This window comes from Marmota flaviventris, chromosome 5 (genome assembly GCF_047511675.1).
Source record: "Marmota flaviventris isolate mMarFla1 chromosome 5, mMarFla1.hap1, whole genome shotgun sequence".
In the NCBI taxonomy this organism is placed as follows: Eukaryota; Metazoa; Chordata; class Mammalia; order Rodentia; family Sciuridae; genus Marmota; species Marmota flaviventris.
The window spans coordinates 61,062,996-61,085,223 of record NC_092502.1 but is presented as its reverse complement, the minus strand read 5'-3'; the positions used below and the strand labels follow the sequence as shown (position 1 = coordinate 61,085,223).

At 52.5% G+C, this 22,228-nt stretch overlaps 1 protein-coding gene across 8 annotated transcripts in view; it reads left to right on the top strand.

The window, feature by feature from the left end:
- Positions 1 to 22,228, top strand: part of Ndst1 (N-deacetylase and N-sulfotransferase 1) — an 83,386-nt gene that overhangs the window by 49,991 nt on the left and 11,167 nt on the right. For all 8 annotated transcript variants that reach the window (XM_027949260.3, XM_071612231.1, XM_071612232.1 and 5 more), the window contains 10 exons: positions 2,938 to 3,834; positions 8,702 to 9,196; positions 12,444 to 12,531; positions 13,793 to 13,947; positions 14,557 to 14,742; positions 16,337 to 16,465; positions 17,266 to 17,448; positions 18,680 to 18,776; positions 19,863 to 19,986; positions 21,880 to 22,054. In XM_027949260.3, coding sequence (XP_027805061.1) covers positions 3,322 to 3,834; positions 8,702 to 9,196; positions 12,444 to 12,531; positions 13,793 to 13,947; positions 14,557 to 14,742; positions 16,337 to 16,465; positions 17,266 to 17,448; positions 18,680 to 18,776; positions 19,863 to 19,986; positions 21,880 to 22,054 — 2,145 coding nt within the window. In that variant the 5' untranslated portion in view covers positions 2,938 to 3,321. The remainder of the gene's footprint in view (positions 1 to 2,937; positions 3,835 to 8,701; positions 9,197 to 12,443; positions 12,532 to 13,792; positions 13,948 to 14,556; positions 14,743 to 16,336; positions 16,466 to 17,265; positions 17,449 to 18,679; positions 18,777 to 19,862; positions 19,987 to 21,879; positions 22,055 to 22,228) is intronic.

Sequence of the window (22,228 nt, the reverse complement as noted above, 5' to 3'; positions counted from 1 at the left end):
AGCACGCTGGGTGGTCGACACTTTGTTTACAGGGCAGCTGGCTCGCGTCAGGCCCAGGGCACTTGGCTTTCTCCAGAGGCAGGGCTTCTTTTGCCCTCTCTGGCCTGGGTTTTGCAATGGCCTTATCCCAGCCTCCCTGGAAAGGCCAAGGCCGCCAAGGACAGGCATTCTTCTCAGGTGTGCAGTGAGAGGAGGAAGCAGGGGCCACTTGGGGGCTGCAAGGAAGACCTCTCCAGGTGCAGGGCAGGCAGCATCAGCATCCACTACAGAGTGGCCCCCTTGCTACATTTGATGAACCACATGGACATGTCACTGTCACCCAGCTCTCTTAGTGGACAGTAGGGTTTGCTCTTGATGTTGTGCATTCCATGGGCTTAGACAAGTGCATGATGACACGTACCCATCACCCAGCATCCTCCAGAGTGGCTTAACAGCCCTTTGCGCTCCCCACTCATCTCTCCACCCCTAACCCCTGGCAGCCACGTTCATTTTTAAAATGTGCATATTTTTTAATATCTGAGAAATGTTGCCAGATTCCCACAAGGGTCCATGACCCCCAGATGCCTGAGATTCTGTGAACTGCATCATTAACTTGCTGAGAGGCTGTTAATATGCTGGAGGGTCAGTGGCCATGGCTCAGCCTCTCTTCCTCTATCGTGGGTTGGACTTCTGCGTGGGCAGGGCACCGTCAGGGCATCCTGCCTTCCAACCCCACTCTGCCTCTGCCCTGGCCATAGGCCAAAGGTGGGGGGCTTGGCTGCGACTGCAGGTGGTCCTCATCAGTGGTAAATGGAACACTAGTGCACTCTGGGCATGAACAGGACTAGCCACTGCAGCCTTCCTGGCTCTGCCTAGAATACCTGCCCTTTCTTGCCTTGCTCTCACCGAGAATTGCACAGAGTCTCCTAGAAAGTACACACAGTCCCTTATCTTCAGGTTGCAGTGAAGGCCATTCTTTCTCCATGTCCCTGGCCAGCCTGCCCTTGTTCTGGCCAGTTCTGGTGCCTCCAGAAATTTTTCCCTGGTCCTGCTCTCCCTCTCTGGAGAGGTTAAGTACCCCTCTGGTCTCCCAAATGCCTTTCCTTGTCCCTGCTACCACACCCGTCCCGCCACATCATGGATACCTGCTTTCCTGGTGCCTCAGGTTCCCCACGGTGCTGACACATAGTGAGGACTACAGTGTAGAGCAGCAGAGGTGGGAGAACCCCAGAAACCATCTGACCCGAGCTCCCTCTAAGAGGCAGGAAGCCCAGAGAGGGATAGGGTGTGCTGGGCATCTCACAGTGTGTCCTGGCACAGCTGGGGCCAAACTTGCTGCCCCCTCTTCTCTCCATTTCACAGACAAAAAAACAGAAAATGACTCTTACCCAGAGGTAATTACTGTTAAGGTTTTTTTTTTTTTCTTTTGCACTTAGTACCAGTTTCTAGCCTATGCATAAAAATATTTAACAAAAATATGACCACACATACAAACTGTTTTATAAATGTTTCTCACTTCAACAATATATATGGTAAATGTCAGTAAATGTCTTTCTTGGAGATACTATAAATGGCTGCCTAGGATTCTGTCACATGCTTGTATTATAGTTTCTATAATGACAGTCCCCCATTATTGAGCAATTGCCATTATAAACAGCCCTGGGATTTGTATTCTTGTGGAGAAATCTTCACACGCTCCTGCAGTTACTACTTCTAGGAATTTATCCTAGAAGTGCAACTGTTGGGTCTCTTGTAGGCAGGATCCCTGCAAGCACAGCATATAGTCTGGGGCTGGGAGGGACTTCAAAGGCCTTCACCCTCAAGGCCACGCCTGGGACTCCAGTTCCCTCACTGACTGCCTCAGCCCAGGCTCTCACACTTGCTTTCTGGCTTGGCGTCATCTCCTGCCGCCTCTTAGTAAGTGTGGCTGATAGAAAGTAGCTCCTTGAATCACTAGGAAATCTCACTCTTCTTGGAGGCTTCCACTCGTGTTCAGGGGACACCAGAGGGCTGTGTTGGGATTGCTGTTGGGGCAAGGGAATTGTCGTCTTTGCACAATGTGTGTGGGTCTTTGTGTACTCTTTCTTCCCACTGAAATGGGGCAGTGAGGTGGCCGGGGTGAGCATTTCAGGCTGGAGGAGGAGGAGGCTGGAACCCCAGGTTCTGGCTGTCTGGGTACACAGACCAGTGTGGGGGAAGCCTCCTGTCTCCTGGCAACCTGGGATCCCCAGGCAGGGGATGTGGTCATCTGGTGTCCAGAGTCATGGTGAGCACTGTTAGCCTGTATCCCTAGGGCGAGGGACGTGTGGCTGCATTAGGAGCACGTGGTGACAGCTGCCCTTTCTGAGTGTGTCCTGTGTCAAGTCCCGTGGACACGTTTACTCAGATGAGCTTGCTGGTGCTTGAGAGGTGCAGTGATTCACCTGGGCCTTCTGGCACCACCAAGGCATGGGACCCCCACATCCCTGCCTGAATCCTGCTGTGGCTGCTTCTGCTGGAGACAGTCTTGTCATCTGCTGCATGGGCTGCTGTGGTCACTCGGAGAAATGGGTGGGGAAGGGAGGGGAAGAGAAGGGAAGGTTCTGGTTAGAGTCCTACCACTTGCTCTTACACTTTGCAACTGTTCAATGATTCACTTTGTTCTTTCTGCTTCTGAATTTTTCTTGGCCCGGTCTTAGACTCTGATAATGATGAAAAAGAACAGTTACTATTATAGACACCGTGCGTTAAGTACTGCTTTATGTGATTTATGTTTATATCATTGGACTTCATATCTGCAACCCCTTGTGAGATGAGTGCTGCTTACTGTCTGCCCATTTCACACACGGGGAAACAGAGGCCCAGAGAAGCTAAACAGCTCCGTTGTCTCATTTTTTCCACCAGGTTTGGCAGCAAAACTCAAACTATGATGACCTTGTCAGGACCTGTGTGACTGATGGATTCCTCTTCTCTCCACAGCCTCAGCCCCGTGGGCCCTACCAAGGGAGCAGCATGCGACACCCCTGGGCCAGCCTAGTGTCCTCTGGCCTGCTGCCCAGCCCCCAAAGGAGGCCCTGACGCCCTGGGGCACTTCTGCTCTGTGCAGGACCAAGTGGGGGTTTGCCATGGTGACATAAAGGGGCGCAGAGGAAGGAAGGAGCGAGACCAGCCTCTAGACTGCGCCCCTGGCTGGGAGGAAGGGCTGGGGACCCGGATCCTCCACTCCTGCTGCCCACTGAGGGCCTCGCCTCCTAAGTCTCTGTGAATTTCTTGGTCGGTCAACAACTCTCGTGTCTCCTGCGTGGGGCCTTGGGGTGGCCAGGGCAGGGCAGACCTCCGGTGGCCAAGGTCTTGGGGGCCAGGATGCCTGCCCTGGCATGCCTCCGGAGATTGTGTCGGCATGTGTCCCCCCAAGCTGTCCTTTTCCTGCTGTTCATCTTCTGCCTGTTCAGTGTTTTTGTCTCGGCCTACTACCTATATGGCTGGAAGCGGGGTCTGGAGCCCTCTGCAGATGCCCCTGAGTCTGACTGTGGGGACCCACCACCTGTGGCCCCCAGCCGCCTGCTGCCCCTCAAGCCTGTGCAGGTGGTCACCCCTTCCCGCACCGACCCGCTGGTGCTGGTGTTTGTGGAGAGTCTCTACTCACAGCTGGGTCAGGAGGTCGTGGCCATCCTGGAGTCTAGCCGCTTCAAGTATCGCACCGAGATTGCACCAGGCAAGGGGGACATGCCCACACTCACTGACAAGGGCCGTGGCCGCTTCGCCCTCATCATCTATGAGAACATCCTCAAGTACGTCAATTTGGACGCCTGGAACCGCGAGCTGCTGGACAAGTACTGTGTGGCTTACGGCGTGGGCATCATTGGCTTCTTTAAGGTAGGCAGAGAGCAGGTCCCTGAGCCCTTCCCGCCTTGATCTCTGTGCTCACTAGCAGAGCACTGGACTTTTCTCATTTGTAAAATGCATGTAGTGGTCATATCTACTCCCAGGCTTGTCATGAAGCTTAGGTGGGAGCAGGCCTTGTGCCCAGTGTGTACTTTATGCGTTTTAGGGGTGCTTGGCAGGGGGACTTCCTGACACACAGTGGATTCAGTACATAGAAGGCATTTGCCCTGGAAAATCCCTGGGAATGGGTGCAGGGTTGGAGAGAGCATTTTCTGCTTGGGACTCTGAAACCTGTCATGGCAATCCTCCCAATGGAGGCGACTTGTTCCCATTTTGCAGATGAGAAAATCAAGGCTTGAGGAGTTGGGTTACCTATTTGAGGCTCTCGGTCTAAGTGGGGAGCTGAGATTGGAACCCATACTTGGGCAACTTGGGCTCTATCTCTTGCTCTTTACTCCTGGCTGCAGTGGAGTGTGGAATTTATGCACCTGCCAGACCAGAGCTGTTTTGCATTGGGAGATAGGAGAAAGAAATCCCAATGGATGGGTGGGTGGGTAGGGATCTATTCTGGTTTTGATGGAGCTCTCAAAATGACCACTAAGACTGGGATCCTTGCTGAGAAGGAGAATCTACCCTGGGAAGGGGAGGTTGGGAGCAGTGGATACAGGTTCTAAGGGTGTGGTCAGGCAAGATGAAGAGAGACACTGACAGGACTCTGGTTGGGTGCTTTGGGGGACATTTGCTTCTTCATTGAGCAAATAGGTACCAGCCACTTCAGCGTTCTGAGTCCTGTGCTAGGCGCTGGACACAGTGGTCATGGGAATGGACAAAGCCCCTGCTCCAGGGAGCTGACGTACTAGCGCAGTAGAAATGGGTGGGGGGCTGGTACTGGGCAAACACACTTAGCATGTGGCAGTGAGAAGTGCACCAGGAGCAGAGCGCAGAGCAGCCCAGAGGGTCCTGGTGTGGGCGGTTGGCAGCGCTCTCATAGTAGGCCAGAGAGGTCATCTTTGGTAAAACCAACTGTGGGAAGTGAGGGAAGGCTCTGGGTGGCTTTCAGTGCGAAGAGCCCTTCTGAAGGAAGGGACGGTAAGTGCACGGGTCCTATGCAGGCTCTTGCTTGGCGTGAGTCAGGAGGGGAGGCGTAGGAGATGATCAGAGGTGGCTGTGTCCCAGGCCTCCCTGGCGCATTGTGTTCTGGGCCTACCCTCAGTGCGGGAGGACTGGTCTGGCTGAGCGTTTCCCATGGCATGTTCTTTCATGCACTAATACAGCAGGAGGCTCTGCCACTGAAAAGGCATTGTGAGCCCCGAAACGCAAGGCCCTTAGAAGTCCTGCTGCAGAGCGAGCCGGTGAGATTCGTCCCCCGCTGGCTTGAGCTCGTTCACAGAGCACCCTCTGGGGAGCACTGGCCTGGTTTATGGCTTTACAGAAGCACAAAGTCAGACTGTCTGCATTGTCTGTGTTTTTTTGCCTTTTCTCCTGGACTCTGTACCCTTTCCTGCCATGAACTTCATTAAGTTTGATTCAGAGCCCCAGGCCTGAAAATCATCAGAATGGCTGACGTTTATCGAGCGCCTGCTTGGAGCAGTGCACTGCCCACATGCTCCTCGTAAATGAACTCGATGCACTCTGATAAACCATCTACCCAGGCAGGCAGATAATGTCCTTATTTAAGAGAGAAGGAAACTGAGGCAAAGAGATTAAGAAAAGTGCCCAAGCTCACACCTCCAGTTAGTATTCTCTAGGATTTGAAGCCCAGCAGTCCAGCTCCAGAGGCCTTGGCCTTAACGACGGTGTGGCAAGTCCAGGAGTCCCGCTACCGTTTATTTAGTAGAAGTCTGCATCAGAGGCCATGTGCAGTGCACAGAGCTCTCAGGCTCACTACCAGGCAGTGGGCACAGAACATTGGGTACAGCTGGTGCAGCAGAGTTTGTACCCTGTCTACCTGCGGTTCCTTGCTTTACAGAAGGGGAACGTGAGGCCCAGGAAGGGGTTTGTGCAGCGTCCCACTGCGGAGTCAGTGGCAGTTCTAGGTTTTCTTACTCTTCCTACATTATTGCACATGACAAGTGCATATGACAGGCCTGTGATTTTTCAGCTCAAACTCGTGCCCCCTGGTAGTCGAGGCACATCTCTTGGCCCTTTCTGCAAGGGGGGCTTCAGCACTGTGCCTTGGACTTGTCAAGCCCTGAGCAGCCTGTGGACTGTGGGGCTCTGGAGATGCTTGTGCTTCTGTTCCCACCAAGGCTGGACTCTAGGGCAGTGTGAGAGCAGGGACTTAAAGCTCCATGTCCTGGGTTAAATCTTTCTGGCACTTAAAAGCAGAGTGACCTTGGGCAGGATGCTCAATCCATTTGTAAAGTGGGACTAATTATAGCTCCTGCCTCGCTGGTCTGTGTTGGAGATAAAACAAGACAATGGGCGGGAAGCACTGAGCACTCTGCCTGGGACCCAGAGCCACAAAATAAATGGTGGCTCTCTTGTTTTGTCATTCTAAGTTCAGCCAACGTAGTAGTGGTGGCATTGTCTTGTGGCTTTGGCCAGTGTGCTCCTGTGAGGTCCTGGAGGATGGAGTCCAGTTTCCTCCTCTGTAGCCCTAGTTCCTGGCACTGTCTTGCCCCATCTTTGTGACTCCAGATGCTCTGGCCCTGAACACACCTGGCAGAGGCCTGGCAGGGGCTACCTGGCCTCTTGGATTAAGCACTTACATGTTCCAGACACTGAGCTCATTGCTTCTCAGGCATTATCATGTTTAATTTTCACAGCTGCCTTGTGAAGTGGGCACTTTATTTTCAGATAAGAACCTGAGGCTGAAAAAGTTAAATAGCTTTACCAGAGCAACATAGCTAGTAAGTCATAGAGCCAGGATTTGACAACTAAGCTTGTTGCTTCTAATCTGACCATTGGATACCATGTAAGAAGAAACTGGCTAATGGGGGATCTGAGCCCAGAGAGGGGACTTGGGGTCCCCAGGGCACTAGCCAGTTAATACTTAAGTCTGTGAGGCCTCTGCCTTCCCATCCCTGGCTCAGGGCTCTTCCTTCCTGTGCCTGGGTGACCCCATTGGAAGAGCTAGTGTCTCCTGAGAGGGTCCTCAGAGCTGAGGAACAGAAGCTTTTACTCCTGGGGGTGCAGCCTGAAGTGGGGCCAGGCGGCAGTGCCAGGCCAGCCACTTTGTTCCCTTCTCTGGCAGGTTCCTGTCATTGCCGACCAGGGTCAGCTATCAGCAACTTGGCTTTCTCTCTCTCTCTCTCTCTGGGCAGTGGGCTGAGCTGCCAGCACCTGGCAGTCAGCTCAGGGTCGGGACTTTGAAATGGGATCCTCAGCCCTCGTGTCCTGTGTGGCTTCCCAGGCCTTGGCACATATGAACAGGGTCTCTGGCCCCCACATAGCTGAAGCAGTTACATCCTTGGCCAGTGCTGACTTGGGCTGTGGGGAGCCCGGAGCTGGGGAAGGTAGCTTCTGAGGACGGGGCTTGATGGGGCTTAGCATGGGGCCACCTCTGCGGCTGGCTCAGGGTGCTGCAGGGTGGAGTTGGCAGCTATCCCTGTGTGTGGAGCAACCAGTATAGGCTCTTTATCGCGGTTTACAAGGCCAGGGTCCCAAAGAACTGTTGTAGAAATGGGAAAAAAGCAGTGTCTATGGAGGAGACCAGTGCAGGGCACCCTTCTGGGTAGGCATGGTTTCATACTGGGGCACAGGGCTCAGCTGGGACTCACTGCTTGGCTGTGTGCCCAGATTGGTGCCCACCCGTGCAGCCCTGATACCACCTGAACATGAGTCTGTCTCCCTCCCCAAATTCTTCATATACTTTTTGTTCACTCATGGTTTGCCCGACCCCACTCTTTCTCCACAAGACAGTCATATAGACCTTTTCAAGATAGATTGGAACCTGTCATCCCTGTGGATACTGTTTGATGTGGTCTTTGTTGACTTCTGCTGCTCTTTCTAGCCTCCAGGGTCCTTCAGGTCTGGCCTCAGCAGAACATTCGGCCTCATCTCCTCCTCTCCCTCTTGATCGAACCTCTACTGCCCCAGGGCTTTTGCACTTTGCACTTTCCTGGGACGTGGCTCCCACCTTTCCCCTAGTTGATAACTCTTTCTTTAAATATTACCTCAGAAATCCCTTTCTCTGGAAGGCTCTCTGAGCCAGCTGACTGTGCCGCTTGTCTATAACTGTGAATCTCCTCTTTGTAGCATGTACCATGATGAAACAGGAGCCATGGGCTAGGGAGGAGGTGATGGAGTGATGTGGCTGTCTGTAGACCCCCAGGGAGCTGGGTAGCCCCAGAAACCTCACCACGCTGGCAGAGATTGGTGGGCATGGGAGCTGGACTGCTATAAGAGGGTGGCCTCAGGGGTGCTGCCGGTGTAAGGGAGGTTGGGAGTGCTGTGTAGCAGAGTGTCTTTGCTTCCCCCCACAGACAGTTCCTCTTCTCTGGCCTGGAGAAGAGTCATAACTGGCCAAGGCCAGGCAGTTTGGTAGCAGAGTCCATGCTCTCAACTGCTGGACTTTCCCCTGGTGATTTGGCTTTTCTGCGCCTCCATTTCTTTATGTATAAAATGGTCTGGTCTGACAGCACTTCCACTGTGGGGTCACTGGGAGGATTAGCGGCATTCCAGCGTGCACAGTTCACGGACCCCCTGCCTAGTTTTGGTAAGTGAATCAGAAGTGTTCACTAGTGTTCTGTTGTAGACAGAGGAGAGGGTAGACAGTTGAGCCGGGGCATGGCGAGCCTGCCCGTGAATGTTATGAATATTGTTGATGTTACAGTTTGGGGTGCATATCTGAGTTCCACGTCCCTTGGAGTTCCAGATCTGACAGCGGTTCCCCTTCCCCCCTGCCCGGCTGTAGGCCAATGAGAACAGCCTGCTGAGCGCACAGCTCAAGGGCTTCCCCCTGTTCCTGCACTCTAACCTGGGCCTGAAGGACTGCAGCATCAACCCCAAATCCCCACTGCTCTACGTGACACGGCCCAGCGAGGTGGAGAAGGGCGTGCTGCCTGGCGAGGACTGGACGGTGTTCCAGTCCAACCATTCCACCTATGAGCCTGTGCTTCTGGCCAAGACGCGCTCGTCTGAGTCCATTCCGCACCTGGGAGCTGATGCGGGCCTGCATGCTGCACTGCATGCCACGGTGGTCCAGGACCTGGGCCTCCACGACGGCATCCAGCGTGTGCTGTTTGGCAACAACCTCAACTTCTGGCTGCACAAGCTGGTCTTCGTTGATGCTGTGGCCTTCCTCACGGGTAAGCGCCTCTCGCTGCCTCTGGACCGCTACATCCTGGTGGACATTGACGATATCTTCGTGGGCAAGGAGGGAACACGCATGAAGGTGGAGGACGTGAAGGTAAGGCGGGCCTCGTGGATTCCAATCCTTGTGGCTCCCGTGTGACTCCGTACCTGCACTTCCCCTGTGCTGTTATTCAAAATAAAGTCCCCCACCACTAAGTTTATATTAATTCTTGTGTTCAAAGCAAGTGCCATTATCTAGAGACAAGATCTCACTGAATTGCTTAGGGCCTTGCTAAGTTGCTGAGGCTGGCTTTGAACTCGAAATCTTCCTGCCTCAGCCTCCTGAGCTGCTGGGATTACAGGCATGTGCCACTGCGCTTGGCAGACACAGAAGACCTTTGCATCTTAGTGCAGAGTTGTGTGTGGAGGAAGAGATCCAGTCATCAGAACATGAAAGTGGGAACCGCAATGGCAGCCATCTGCCTTTTCATCTAGATATGATTGTAAACGCTTAAAAATGTTTGTGTCAACATCAGAGTGCCCATAAAATTCTTAAAACAAAAATGGAGAGCTCAGATTACCATATGGCATATTTTAACTTAGGTCTATGGAGAGAGTGAATGCATGCATTGAATTCCAAAAGTGTTTACCCAACAGAGTGGTGTGTGAAGACACTTTTGCAAACCACAAGATTTTATACATGTGAGCTGTCACCGTGAAGGAGAAGCCTATGAATTAAGACCACTAAACAGTCTTAAAATGCAGTTTTCAGGTTACTTGCAAAGGAGACGACATCCTAGTGTGAACGGGAATCAGAGTCGGTTGCTGGGAGTGGAGAGCACCATAACAATAAATCCAATGAAAACAAAACAGGGGATTAAATTCTGAGAGATGCGGCTGCCTGCTGACCGGTGTCCTCTCTCACAGGAGATTAGCGAGTGTTAGAAACATATTAGCACCAAACCAGGGCTCTCTTTGATGCTCCCAGGAGGCTTTAAAGAGACCTATGAGAGGCTCACAACTCTCCCTGAACAGATCTGCCTGGTGAGCTGTGTTCTCTGTCCACCTGAAATCTCTGCTAGGGTGGCCTGGGGTCTGCAAGGATGGACCCTAGTAGGGTCTGTGCCCTTTTCTTGGTCAGGAGTACACTTTGTGCTTTTCTGTATAACCCCGAAGGAGAAGAATAGAGTGGATTGTGTTGAGGAGTGGTTATCCTGTAGGGATTTGAAATCAATTTGAGTCCCAGTGTGACCCTGGTTGACCAGGTGACACATGTCAGTTCTGTCCCACCGCTGAGTCTCCCCTGTGAAATGAAGAGATGGAGTGATAGGGGATTTTAGGCTGTTTCACAGCACTCCCAGAGGCTTCACAGGGGTGCCCCACGAGCTGGGTGGAGTGAGGGTCATGTTCTGATGGCCAGACTCCATCCTCCATGCCCCCTGTGGAGCTGGACAGGGCAGCATGGCTTTGATTGTGTTTTTCCCTGGTATTTCATTTCTTGGAGGGCTGTCCTGTTGAAGAAAAATTGAAGATGACCTCTGCGGAGTCTTTGCTCTAAACATCTTCATATGCAGCCACAGTGGACCAACCTCTAGCAGAGTAGATTGCTCTGTTCCCTACTTGGGATGCCCTTTCCATGGCCCAGCCCTGCTGTCTCCTGCTCGGACCAGGCCCTTGCTACTGTGCAGGGGAGCCCTGTGAAACTGTGGGCCAGGACTGGGCTCCAGAGTCGAGCCCACGGGGAAGTCAGTGTGTCTTCCAGTGAGCTCTGGATCGTGTACTTAGGTTTCTTATTCACCCCATTTATAAAGTGAAAAAAGCATGATAACAGTTTGGAGCAATTTCTGTGGAAGAATATAAATCGAGGTGCCCTCTCCTGTGCTCTCAGCTCAGAGCAACCTGCAGAGTGCTTCTCCGGTGCGGGTCTCATTACCCTTAAACATCCTTGTTAGTAGGAAAGGGCAGAGCAGTTTCTTCTTTAATCTGAACACAGGTGACCACTGTGGCCTTCTTTCATAGATGTACATGTCACCTTGTTAACTCCGCAGCACAGTTGACAAAATACCAACAGAAGCTGTTTATGTGGGTGCTGCACTGTGCCCAGCCCCTTCTGTGCACTGCCTCATTTGGTCCTCCCGGTGGCCTGGCAAAGGGAGTGTTGTTTTGAGTCCTATTTTTCAGAGAAGGGCACCGAGACTCAAAGAAGTGAAGAAACCACATGACTGACATGCATGTCTAGCAGGCAGTGTCAGCCTTGGTCAAGTGGTGACAATACTGTCCTAAGAGAGCCAGGACTTTTATTTTGCAGCATGTCCTGAAAGCAGGGTTTTGGAGGTTTCCTGGCAGCCTGTGAACCCTGCAGTCCTGGCCCTAGAGTGTGACAGCACATCTGTTTCCCAAGGGCCAGCAGCCCTTGACTGACCTGCAGAGAGCTGCGCGTGCCAGGCATGGGAACGCCATGGTGCTGGGCACATAGCACATCCCTGGACAGGTCATGATCCTTTGACATCAGCCTGGCAATCCACCAAAGGGAAGAAAGCCTTCCCATGTAGATACTGAGGCTTTCAGTGGCAGTGACCACAGATGTTGTGATGGCCCCCATTTTTCATCACTTAACCAAACGTCAGGCAGTTCTTTTTTCTTTTTTTTTTTTTTTTAGTACTGGGATTGAACTCTGGGCACTCGACCACTAGCCACATTCTCAGTCCTATTTTATATTTTATTAGAGACGGGGTCTCACTGAGTTGCTTAGCACTTTGCTAAGTTGTTGAGGCTGGCTTTGAACTCATGATCCTTCTGCCTCAGCCTCCTGAGCCATTGGGATTTCAGGGGTGTGCCACCGCACCCAGCAGGCAGTTTTATATACAGCATTTCACTTAATTCTCCCATGAGGGAGAAAGACACCATCTTCATTGTGCAGTTGAAGAAACAGACCTAGAGGCGTCACAGAGCTTTTTGAGGACACATGACAGAGCCTGACTGGAGTCCAGGTCTTTTCGTGCTGGAGGCCTGGTGAAGGCAGTGCAGGCCAGTCTCCCCGTGTGCAGCCCATGTCATCCTGCAGAGCCCTGTGCTACAAGGGGCTCAAACATAGTGCAATGCTCTGCTGTTAGCCCCTCATTCTTAGTTACTTTTGCATAAAGGTCCCAAGTTTTCACACAGTGCTAGGGATCAAACCCAGGGCCTTGTGTGGCAGCAGGAGCCCTACCACAGAGCCACAACCACAGCCTTGCATTTGCATTTTTATTGGGCCCTGTCAGCTTTGCAGCTGGTCTTGCTGGAATGGGACACTTCTCAGGTCTCTGGAAGGAAGGGAGCTTCTGACTTCCTCTCTTGTCTTCCTTTCTCCTCTGCTGTCCCAGGCCCTGTTTGATACACAGAATGAACTACGCACACACATCCCAAACTTCACCTTCAACCTGGGATACTCAGGGAAATTCTTCCACACAGGTACGTAAGCCTGCCCTGCCCCCTCTTGGGACTTCCAGGGCTGTCCACACCCACAACCTTGGAGTCCTCTGCCATGACGCAGCAGCTGGGCTTGCCCATACTAAGGGCAAGTCTGCTAGGACCAGTAGGCCACAAGAGTAGTGAGAGTCCCAGGCAGGGGCATTTGGGGACAAAATTGACAACAGTTTCCATGCCTCACTCCCTGACCTTCGGCTGTGCTGTCCTAGGTGGTGCATCTTCCCTTCCACTCCCCCTGCCTCATCCTTTTAAAATTATTTGTGCTATTTCTGCTTGTAAGAAAAACTAGTTGAATTTTAAGAACATTACAGAAATATGTAGCATCGAAAATGAAGGTACCCTGTACTTGTACCTCCCCAGCATGACCAAGTTCTAAGTTCAGTTTGGAGTCAAAAGGATTGAATTTGAGGGCAGTAGGCCGCTTGGTTCATGCCTGCCTGCCTTCCTCTTCTGAGCCTTTCAAGTTCCTCCCATACTGCTCTTCTGGGACTAGGCAAGAGGGAACAGCCCCTGAACTGGTCATCTGTAGTAGCCTTGCCTTCTGTCTTCTGCTCAGGTCACAGCAAGGACAGATTCTCCTGCATTCTAGGAGAACTTGTTGGTCAACGACGCAGGGTGGGGTGGGTAGGGGGGCAGGATGTACAACACAGCCCCCAAGACAAACAGGAGTGATGCTGCTGGGCCTCTGCATTTTGGGGTGTTGCTGGAGAACCTCTATCCCTGAGGTGTGTCTCTAGCCCTTTCTTTGCGAATTTTGTTCCGAGGCAGGCTCTTACTGAGTTGTCCAGGTGGCCTTGAGTGTGTGATCCTCCTGCCTCAGCTCCTGGTTGCTGGCTTCAGAGCCATGCACTACCACACTCAACTCTGCATTTTTCTTTTCTTAATCTTCAGCCTACCAGTGGTGGTTGTGGTAATACATACAAGACAGGGGTTAACCATCCTGTGTATACACAGAGCCCTTCTACAATCCGATAGAAGACAAATGACCTGTGTTCCCTATTGGAACAGGGTCAGGGCAGACATGTCAGAGGTGGAGGAAACCCTTGAGGCAGCTTGGCCAAAGTCACTCCTGAGTTAAGGACACACTCTAGATCAGAAGCCAGGGCTCTGGGACTCCATCTTCTCCTGCACTGTAGCTCATGGCAGCCTCTGGATGGGCTATGCCTGCCCATCCCAGGCCTGGGCCAGCTTGGAGGGCCTCATGGCTCTGTGGGCCAGGCTGAGCTGTGTGCTGGGACTGCAGGTACTGATGCTGAGGATGCTGGGGATGACCTGCTGCTGTCGTATGTGAAGGAGTTCTGGTGGTTCCCCCACATGTGGAGCCACATGCAGCCTCACCTTTTCCACAATCAGTCGGTGCTGGCGGAGCAGATGGCCCTGAACAAGAAGTTCGCTGTCGTGAGTAAGATTCCCTAAAGGGCAGAGCTGGGTGGGCTCGGGGCTGGGCCTGGGGTCCTGGCTGTCATATTGCTTTTGCATTTTAGTCGATGGACTCCCACCAACATCTGTGTGCCCGCACTGGGGCCTGGGGGCAGGGCAGGGGAGCTGGTTCTATAGAGAAGAGCCCCACTTTGTAGACAGGAACAGAGGCTCAGGGAGGTCATCCCAGGAGTTAAACCCAGAGCTGTGTGTGCCCTAGGCCCAAGCTACTACCTCTCAGCTGGGGTGGGAGGTACCAGCCTGGGTTCACTGGCCAACCAGAGGCAAGAGAAGGCAGGAAAGATCTCCACCTTATCCCTCGCTGTGGGGTACATGAGGCCTCTGAACTCGACCAAGAGTTGGGAGACCTGGGCTGTAGTCTCAGCTCTGCCTGCGACTCTGACTCAGAGATTCTGAGCCCCTCCCCTGCCTCCCAGGCCTCAGCTTCTCCATCTGCGCCAGGAGGGCTTGGACCAACGGCCCTGCCGTCTTGGCCTCTGATTTTTCTCTTATGTTCTACCAAGGGGGAATAAGACCCAAAGGGGAAAGACCCCCGTGCTCATCCTGCCCTGGTCATCCCCTTCCCAGGAGCATGGCATTCCCACAGACATGGGGTACGCGGTGGCCCCCCACCACTCGGGCGTGTATCCCGTGCATGTGCAGCTGTACGAGGCCTGGAAGCAGGTGTGGAACATCCGAGTGACCAGCACAGAGGAGTACCCCCATCTGAAGCCAGCCCGCTACCGCCGCGGCTTCATCCACAACGGCATCATGGCAAGTGTAGCAAGTGGGCCATGGCAGTGCGGGGCTGGGGCGGGCGTTTGCTGTCCTGGGAGGCATGGCTGTGGCTGGCCGGCTTCGGGCTCCAGACCAACCCTTGCTGCTACTGTGGCTTGAGGCTCCGTCCCTGGGAAGGTGGGCTGCCAGTCTGGCTCCTCTCATGAGCTCCGTAGAGGATTAAGGAGTGGGCATTCTTCAAAGGGGTTCCTGATGAGGATATAGGACAGTCTTCTGCTCCATTCATTTGCTCATTAAGAACTTCTCTTGAGCTTCTACTTGGGTCTTTCCTTTTTTCAGGCATTCGGGACACAGAACTGCTTAAAACCCAGAAAGGTTCCTGTTCTTATAGACTTGATGTCCTAGTGGCAGAAAAAAAATGTGTAAAGTATATAACAATCAGTCGGCGATAAGTGCCCTTCAGAGAATCAGCGAGGAAGGGAGATGAGGGAGGCAATTTTCAATAAATGTTAGGAGGGACCTTCCTGGGATGAGCCATGCTGCTATATGTGGAAGAGTGTTCAAGGCAGCGAAAACAACAAGTGCAAAGGCCCTGAGGCTTTGTGCTGGGTGTGTTTGAGGACCAAGTAGGAGGCCAGCATGGCTGGAGGGGAGCAAGTTAGAGGCTGATGGTAGAGGATGTCGGGTTGGGGGCAGAATGCTATGGGGTCATGTAAGGCTTATCATCAAGGCACTTCAGCTTTTAGTTAGAGATGGGAAGATTTTGAAGAAGCATGACATCATTCATACTTGCAAAGGTTTTTATCATTTCTTGTTGTGTGAAATGGAGAATATAGGGTACCAAAGAGGCAGACAGACCAATTATGGGCCACTGCCATCTTCTAGCCAAAGATGGTGGTTGCTTGGAGCGGGGTCAAGAAAGTGATCATCTGTTGGACTTGTTAGAAGTTCGTTCCATTGAGATCTGCTCATCAGTTGGCTATAGGATGTAGGAGAAAGAAGAGTCCAGGCTGACCTCAGGGCTTCCAGCCTGAGACACTGGAAAAACGAGCTATCATCAGTTGAGATGGGGCAGCTGTGGGAAGACAAGATTTGTGCATTTGTCTATGAATCTCCCTGACCATCTGTCCTTCCCTCCATACACCTTCTCAGTACCAGGGACTCATATTAACTCTGGGATGAGGTGGTGACAGGCTAGACCCATTCCCTGTTCCCTCAGAGCCCGTTTCCTTAGGGGAGATCACAGTGAACTGTTAAGCCAGTGCATGACTATGAGTGTGACCAGATGGGGCTCTGGTGTTGTGAGAGGGCTTGCCAAGTGCCACTGGAAGAGTTGCTTTGGAGGGTCAAGGATCCTTACTGCAAATGGCCCAAGTTTCCAGAAATGTTCTTACTCTGTTATTTTGGATCCTACTTATTATTTTGTGCGGAAAATAGTAATGGAGTCTAAAATGTCAAGGGCCTGTGGTTCACCTAGGGGAATATCACAGGCTACTGGGTCTTTGGGACCAAGTACCTACCAGGATTGGTGGCCACACAGGAGGCTGCCTTTCTGTGGAGATACCCCACCCCATCTCCCACTGCCATCCATGCCAGAGGTACCATAGCTCCTTTCCTCATCCCCTCCCAGGTCCTCCCACGGCAGACCTGTGGCCTCTTCACCCACACCATCTTCTACAACGAGTACCCTGGGGGCTCCAGTGAACTGGACAAGATCATCAATGGGGGCGAGCTCTTCCTCACTGTGCTCCTCAATCCTGTGAGTGCTCCATGGTCTGCAGCTGATGGGAAGTGAGGCTGCAGGGCGGCCTGTCCTTGGCTGCAGGGACCTCCCTGGCTGGGAAAGACCGGAGAGGCTGCCTTGAGAACCTGGAGGTTGGGACACCTGCTCCCCAGCCCTGGCACTGTCAGGGTCACTGTGTGACCTTGACTAATGGATTGGAGCTTTCTTTTTCTTTCGTTTTGCTCTTTTATTGTTGTTGTTCTTTTTAGATATACATGCTTTTTCTTTCTTTCCTAATTCTGCACTTTAATACTGGCGTGTTTACATTTTTGTGTTTGTTCTCTTTCCAGTCTTTGTTCCTGTGTGTATATGTGCATGTGTGCATGCACACGCACATGTGCACCCCCCCCCCCCCCACACACACACACACAAAACCTTTTTGCTCCAGCTTTCGGGGCATTTCTTTCCTTATCTTCAAAATGGAAATAATCACCTGTACTTTAATACTATTAAATAAATCTCAAGTGGTTGTTTTGTTCAGTTCTCTGAGCTTAGTACCTTTTTTCCACACCTCTCCTCGTGATTACCAAGACAAAACACAGAGCTCCTGCCTCAGGTCAGCCTCCCACCTTAGGGTTGAAATGCTTGGGGGTCAGTCAGACCTGGATTCATCTCTGTCTGTACTCAGCCCATACATTGAGTTGGTGGCCTTGGGGTATCTTGCCCTGGTCATCAGGTGGCCCTGCAAAGTGAGGCAGAGGTGAGGTCGGAGGTGGGGGTAAAGTGGCTCAGATGCTGACCCAGCTGCTCCCTCCCTCTCCCCCTCCCTGGAGCAGATCAGCATCTTCATGACGCACTTGTCCAACTACGGGAACGACCGGCTGGGCCTGTACACCTTCAAGCACCTGGTGCGCTTCCTGCACTCCTGGACCAACCTGCGACTGCAGACGCTGCCGCCTGTGCAGCTGGCCCAGAAGTACTTCCAGATATTCTCTGAGGAGAAGGACCCACTGTGGCAGGTGGGGACAGGGAGGCCTCGTGCCTCGTTGCAGGGGTGGAAAGTCTTCTGCTCATAGGCTCATGCTCCAGGGCTGTGAGGGCTCAGCCTTCATATCTTCACACTCTCTCCCCAAGGGAACCCCAGGTGTCCATTTGCTTGCCAGTGTGGGCATGCTCCCTCTCGGGAACATGTATGTGCATGCATATGTACATGTGCACCTCCCCACAGACCTGTACACATCCATACTCATACACAGCCTTGGAAAGAACAACTTTAAAAAAAACCGTGGAGCTGGGGGTGGTGGCACACACCTGTAATCACAACCCCTTGAGAGGCTGAGACAGGAGGATCACAAGTTCGAGGGCCTTTACAAGGTCGTAAGCAACTTACCGAGACCTGCCTCAAAATAAAAAGGGCTGGGGATGTGGCTCAGTGATCAAGCTCCCCTGAGTTAAATTCGCAATACACATACACACGCACACACAAAGCCCTCAGTAAAAAGCCCCCCAAGCCCCGTGGGTGAACATAGAGCAGGGAGCGTGGGCAGCACCTGCCCTGACTTGGTCAGACTCAGGTCATCTCCCAGCCTCTTTAACTACAGCAGGCTCTAAGCCACCGGGGAGGGAGCTCACGGGGAGGGTTTGGGGGAAAACAGTTCTTGGGAAAGTCGGCACCTGGGGGTTGTTAAAAATAGAAAGCAAGACCTGAGAATGGTGGCAGTCTCAACAGTTCAGACCCGAGGTCCCTAAACCTTGATTTGTGGGCCAATTCCAGCCTGTGGTCTGCTTTTGTAAAGACAGTTTTCCTGGCACACAGCCACGCTCGTTCTTGTGAGCGTTCTCTGTGGCTGCTTTCATACCCTCGCAGCCGAGTTGAGAAGTTGCAGCAGAAGCTGGACAGTACCCAAAGCCCACGATATTTACCAAACACTAACCAAGAGATTTACCAACTTCACAGGGAGAGTTTGCAGACCCCTGGTCCAGACACTGCTTGTCCAGTTCAATTCAAGTGCTTGTGAGTTCCCATTATGTGTCCAGCATACAGCTGGGCATTTCGCCAGACTCTGTGGGACACGTGAGACTAACCAGAAATGGTCCCTGCCTGTTGCAGCCCAAGTGTCTGGGGGTGAGAGGTGGCAAGGCCACATGCAGATACTATGCCTGTCAGTCAGCAATGGAAGGGCCACATGGTCCTGGGAGCCTCTTCACTGGGTTTTGGGCTTCCCTCACATCCTCCCAATGTTGTTTTAGGACCCCTGCGAAGACAAACGCCACAAGGACATCTGGTCCAAGGAGAAGACATGTGACCGCTTCCCAAAGCTCCTCATCATTGGTCCCCAGAAAACAGGTAGGTCTCCCCACCCTTCACCCATCCTCTCCCAACACCTGCCATCTCAGCCACAGAATTCTAGGGACCACATTCCCTTGGTCCCACTCCCCAGGAGTCTACCCACTCCTTCCCCAGAAGTGAGAGTAAAATTTGGGGGAATGTGACTCGCCCATCAGTGTGGACATGGGATGGGGATGGATGGGATGCGCATGGCATTCTCCTGGTTGTCCTGAACTGCAGCCTCAGGGACCTCTCTTTGTGTTCTGGCAGCTTATCTGCAAGTTTAAGCAGTACCTGGTACAACTGGCCCAGTGCAGGGTGGGCTGTGGCCAGTCAGCTGTGTCTAACAGAGGTGCAGGGAGGGAGCAGTGACATGATCGCCAGGCATTTGCCACCCACGTGAGTCTGTAAGACCACTCCCGGGTTACAGCTCAGAGAGGTTGAGTTTTCCCTAACACAGCACGTTAGGAAATGACAGTGCCACACCCTGATCTCTGTGACCCCAAAGCTCATATTCTCAATCACCAGACTCTATGGCCTCCTCTTCTGGATGCTTCTGTAGATATGAACCATGGAAACATGCCATAGGGAATGAATGAGGAGTCTTTCTAGGGAGGAGGGAGGAGCGGAGCTGGAACAGGAGGCATCAGAACCAGAACTTGTGGGTCTTCAGAGTTCCATGTTAACACAGGGAGGGCCTGGGCGGGGGCTTTTCCCAAGTGCCAGGGGACAGAGGTCTCGAGCAGAAAAGGCCAGCAGAAAGCATCTAGTTCTAATTCTAAGGAGACAGCAGTCAGTGGGACGTGGCTGTCGGAGTGCTGTGAGGAGGAGTCAGAGGACAAGCCCTTGTTTAGGAATGAAGAAGACTGTAATAGATGAGTGATGTCTGCAGGGTACAGGTGTTGGGGTGTCCACATGCAGGCCCTGTATTTGCCATCCTGGATGTAGTGCAGTTCCTTTTACAGACAAGAAGACCTAGACCCAGAGAAAGGCAGGAATTTTCCCAGGTCCTTGTAGAGAAAAGGGGGAGCGAGGCCCAGAACCCAGGCTCCATCCTTGAGTTGGGGGTTCGGCTGTGGGCTCAGCTGCCTCCCATCCCTACAGGCACCACAGCCCTCTACTTGTTCCTGGGCATGCACCCGGACCTAAGCAGCAACTACCCCAGCTCAGAGACCTTCGAGGAGATCCAGTTTTTTAATGGCCACAACTATCACAGAGGCATTGACTGGTGAGTGAGCCTCTCGATCTATAGCAGGACAGGAAGGCCATTCCAGAGGTGGTGGGGAGGTCACTGTGGCCACAGCAGGAAGCAGCTGCTGCTTGTTCACACACAGCTACAGTTCCTATAAACAGGGACAAGGCACAGTGACCCTTGAGTCATGGTGGGAGTGTTGTCACAGGCAGGGTGCTCCATGAGGAAGCCCTTTGCCCCTTTGCATTATCGCCTGGGACAGAGACTGCTGAAGGCAGGGTTGAGTCCTTCCCTGGCTTGTACAAAACATCCTGAGTCCCAGAGGAGGGGAGGAACTCACACAAGGTCCCAAGGTTTGCTGGTGACAGAGCAGGGACTAAAATCCAAGTGCTCTGGCTGACAACTGGCCCTTCCCACCATGTGTGGCCAACTGTGGAGAGAAGATGTTCCTGTGGGCCTTTGGAAGCACTAGCTGAGTTCTAGGGGGCACCTGGGGAGGTAGTTAAAGTGGAGGCTGCCCACCAGAACCTTCTACAGAGGTGACCGTCAGTGTGCACTGGGGGATAGCTTGGGCTGGTTCTACTCTCTAGTTTCTCAGTTTGCATCTTTCCCTGTTGTTGCCTTTTTAAACCTTGTATGTACAGGTGTGACCATGATGTAGTGTTATTATAATGACAGATTGCCTGGAGGGAGAGATTGTGTGCCTTCCCTTTGCTATTTGGTGTTTTTCTTTTATCTGTCTATCTTCTCACTGTCTGTCTGTCTACCTGTGTGTCCATTCAGCCATCCATCCATCTTTCTACATCTCTCAACATGTCTAGTCTCTTACCTAAAACCCCATGTGACCAGATATATTATTGGAAGTTAGTGTTGTGTGTTTTAATAAAGGTAATATGGTGCAAGCCATGTAGGTAGCAGTCTTCAGTAGGGCTGGGGGCAGCACCCGCAGCAGTACATTTGCATGTCTGTAGTAAGTGTGGCTGTTTATTACCAGGTAAAGTAGAAAAGCCAAGTTGGCTGCCAAATGTCTTTGCTATAGCTTAGGAAGCAAAAACTTCTGTTTTCTGAGCTTTCTCAAAGTAGGTATCACAATCAAGATATAGAAAAGTGAGAGAGGGAGATTCCATGACCCCATTCCCAAGATTTTGATTCTGTAGACAGGTCTTAGATGGGGCACAGGAATCTAAAAAGCTCTAGGCAATCTGTAAAGGGGTCCTTGGGCCCCCTCGAGAAACCCCATTTTATGGGATGGAAAACCTATACCCTTAATTAGGGAATATTTGGCTTCCTGTGAATCCCCAATTGCACGTGATTCTATGTGAGTAGGTGCTCTTGGGGGAGTCTGGGCAGTTTATTTAGTCATCCCTGTGGGCAGGATATGGGACAGTATTCTCAAAAATTGTGCTTAGCAGACTGGGGAGGGTGGCAGGTGACCCTCCCCTTTGTCTCCAGGTCCATAGAGACAGACTGGACATCATCCCAGGTCAGGAAAAAAGCTCCAGAGGGCAGCCATCCCCTCGGGGCTGGTCCTGTGTGGGCTAAGAGGGGAGCCACTCTGAGCCCCATCCTGCCCCCTAGAGGCAGAGTTAGGGCCTGCCAGTTGTGCTGTGGGAGCCTCCACTGGGGCAGGATATGAGTTTAGGATAAAGGACACAACCCCCACCCCATGCCTGCAACCCCATCACACCCACAAATCCTCAGATCCTCCTGATGCCACAGCCTCCACTGAAAAGGCACGAATTTGACTAGGGAGACTGCCAGGTGACCATTCTCTCTAGAATCAGCGAGTCCTGGTTTGGCTGGAGCAGTGTGCCCTGCTTGCTTTCTGAGGATGCTCTACCCGCTGGGACACTCGCTCTCACACTGCTCTCCTGCGGCCCCTTCCTCATGAGTCTTGCCTGTGAGCACCCCTCTCTGGGCTTCCTGCAGGTACATGGAGTTCTTCCCTATCCCTTCCAATACCACCTCCGACTTCTACTTTGAGAAAAGCGCCAATTACTTTGATTCGGAAGTGGCGCCCCGGCGTGCAGCTGCCCTGTTGCCCAAGGCCAAGATCCTCACCATCCTCATCAACCCAGCTGACCGGGCCTATTCCTGGTACCAGGTGAGAGCATGGTAGAGGTCCTGGGGGCTGGGATCTGTCTGATGTTCATTTGCTCAGCGAATGCTGATCAGATGCTGCTGTGTGCCAGCCCTGAGCAGTGTGGATGTGGCGATGGGTCAGAATAGAGCCTGTCTTCATGATGCCTCTAGCCTGTGCAGGTGACTAGCAGAAGTT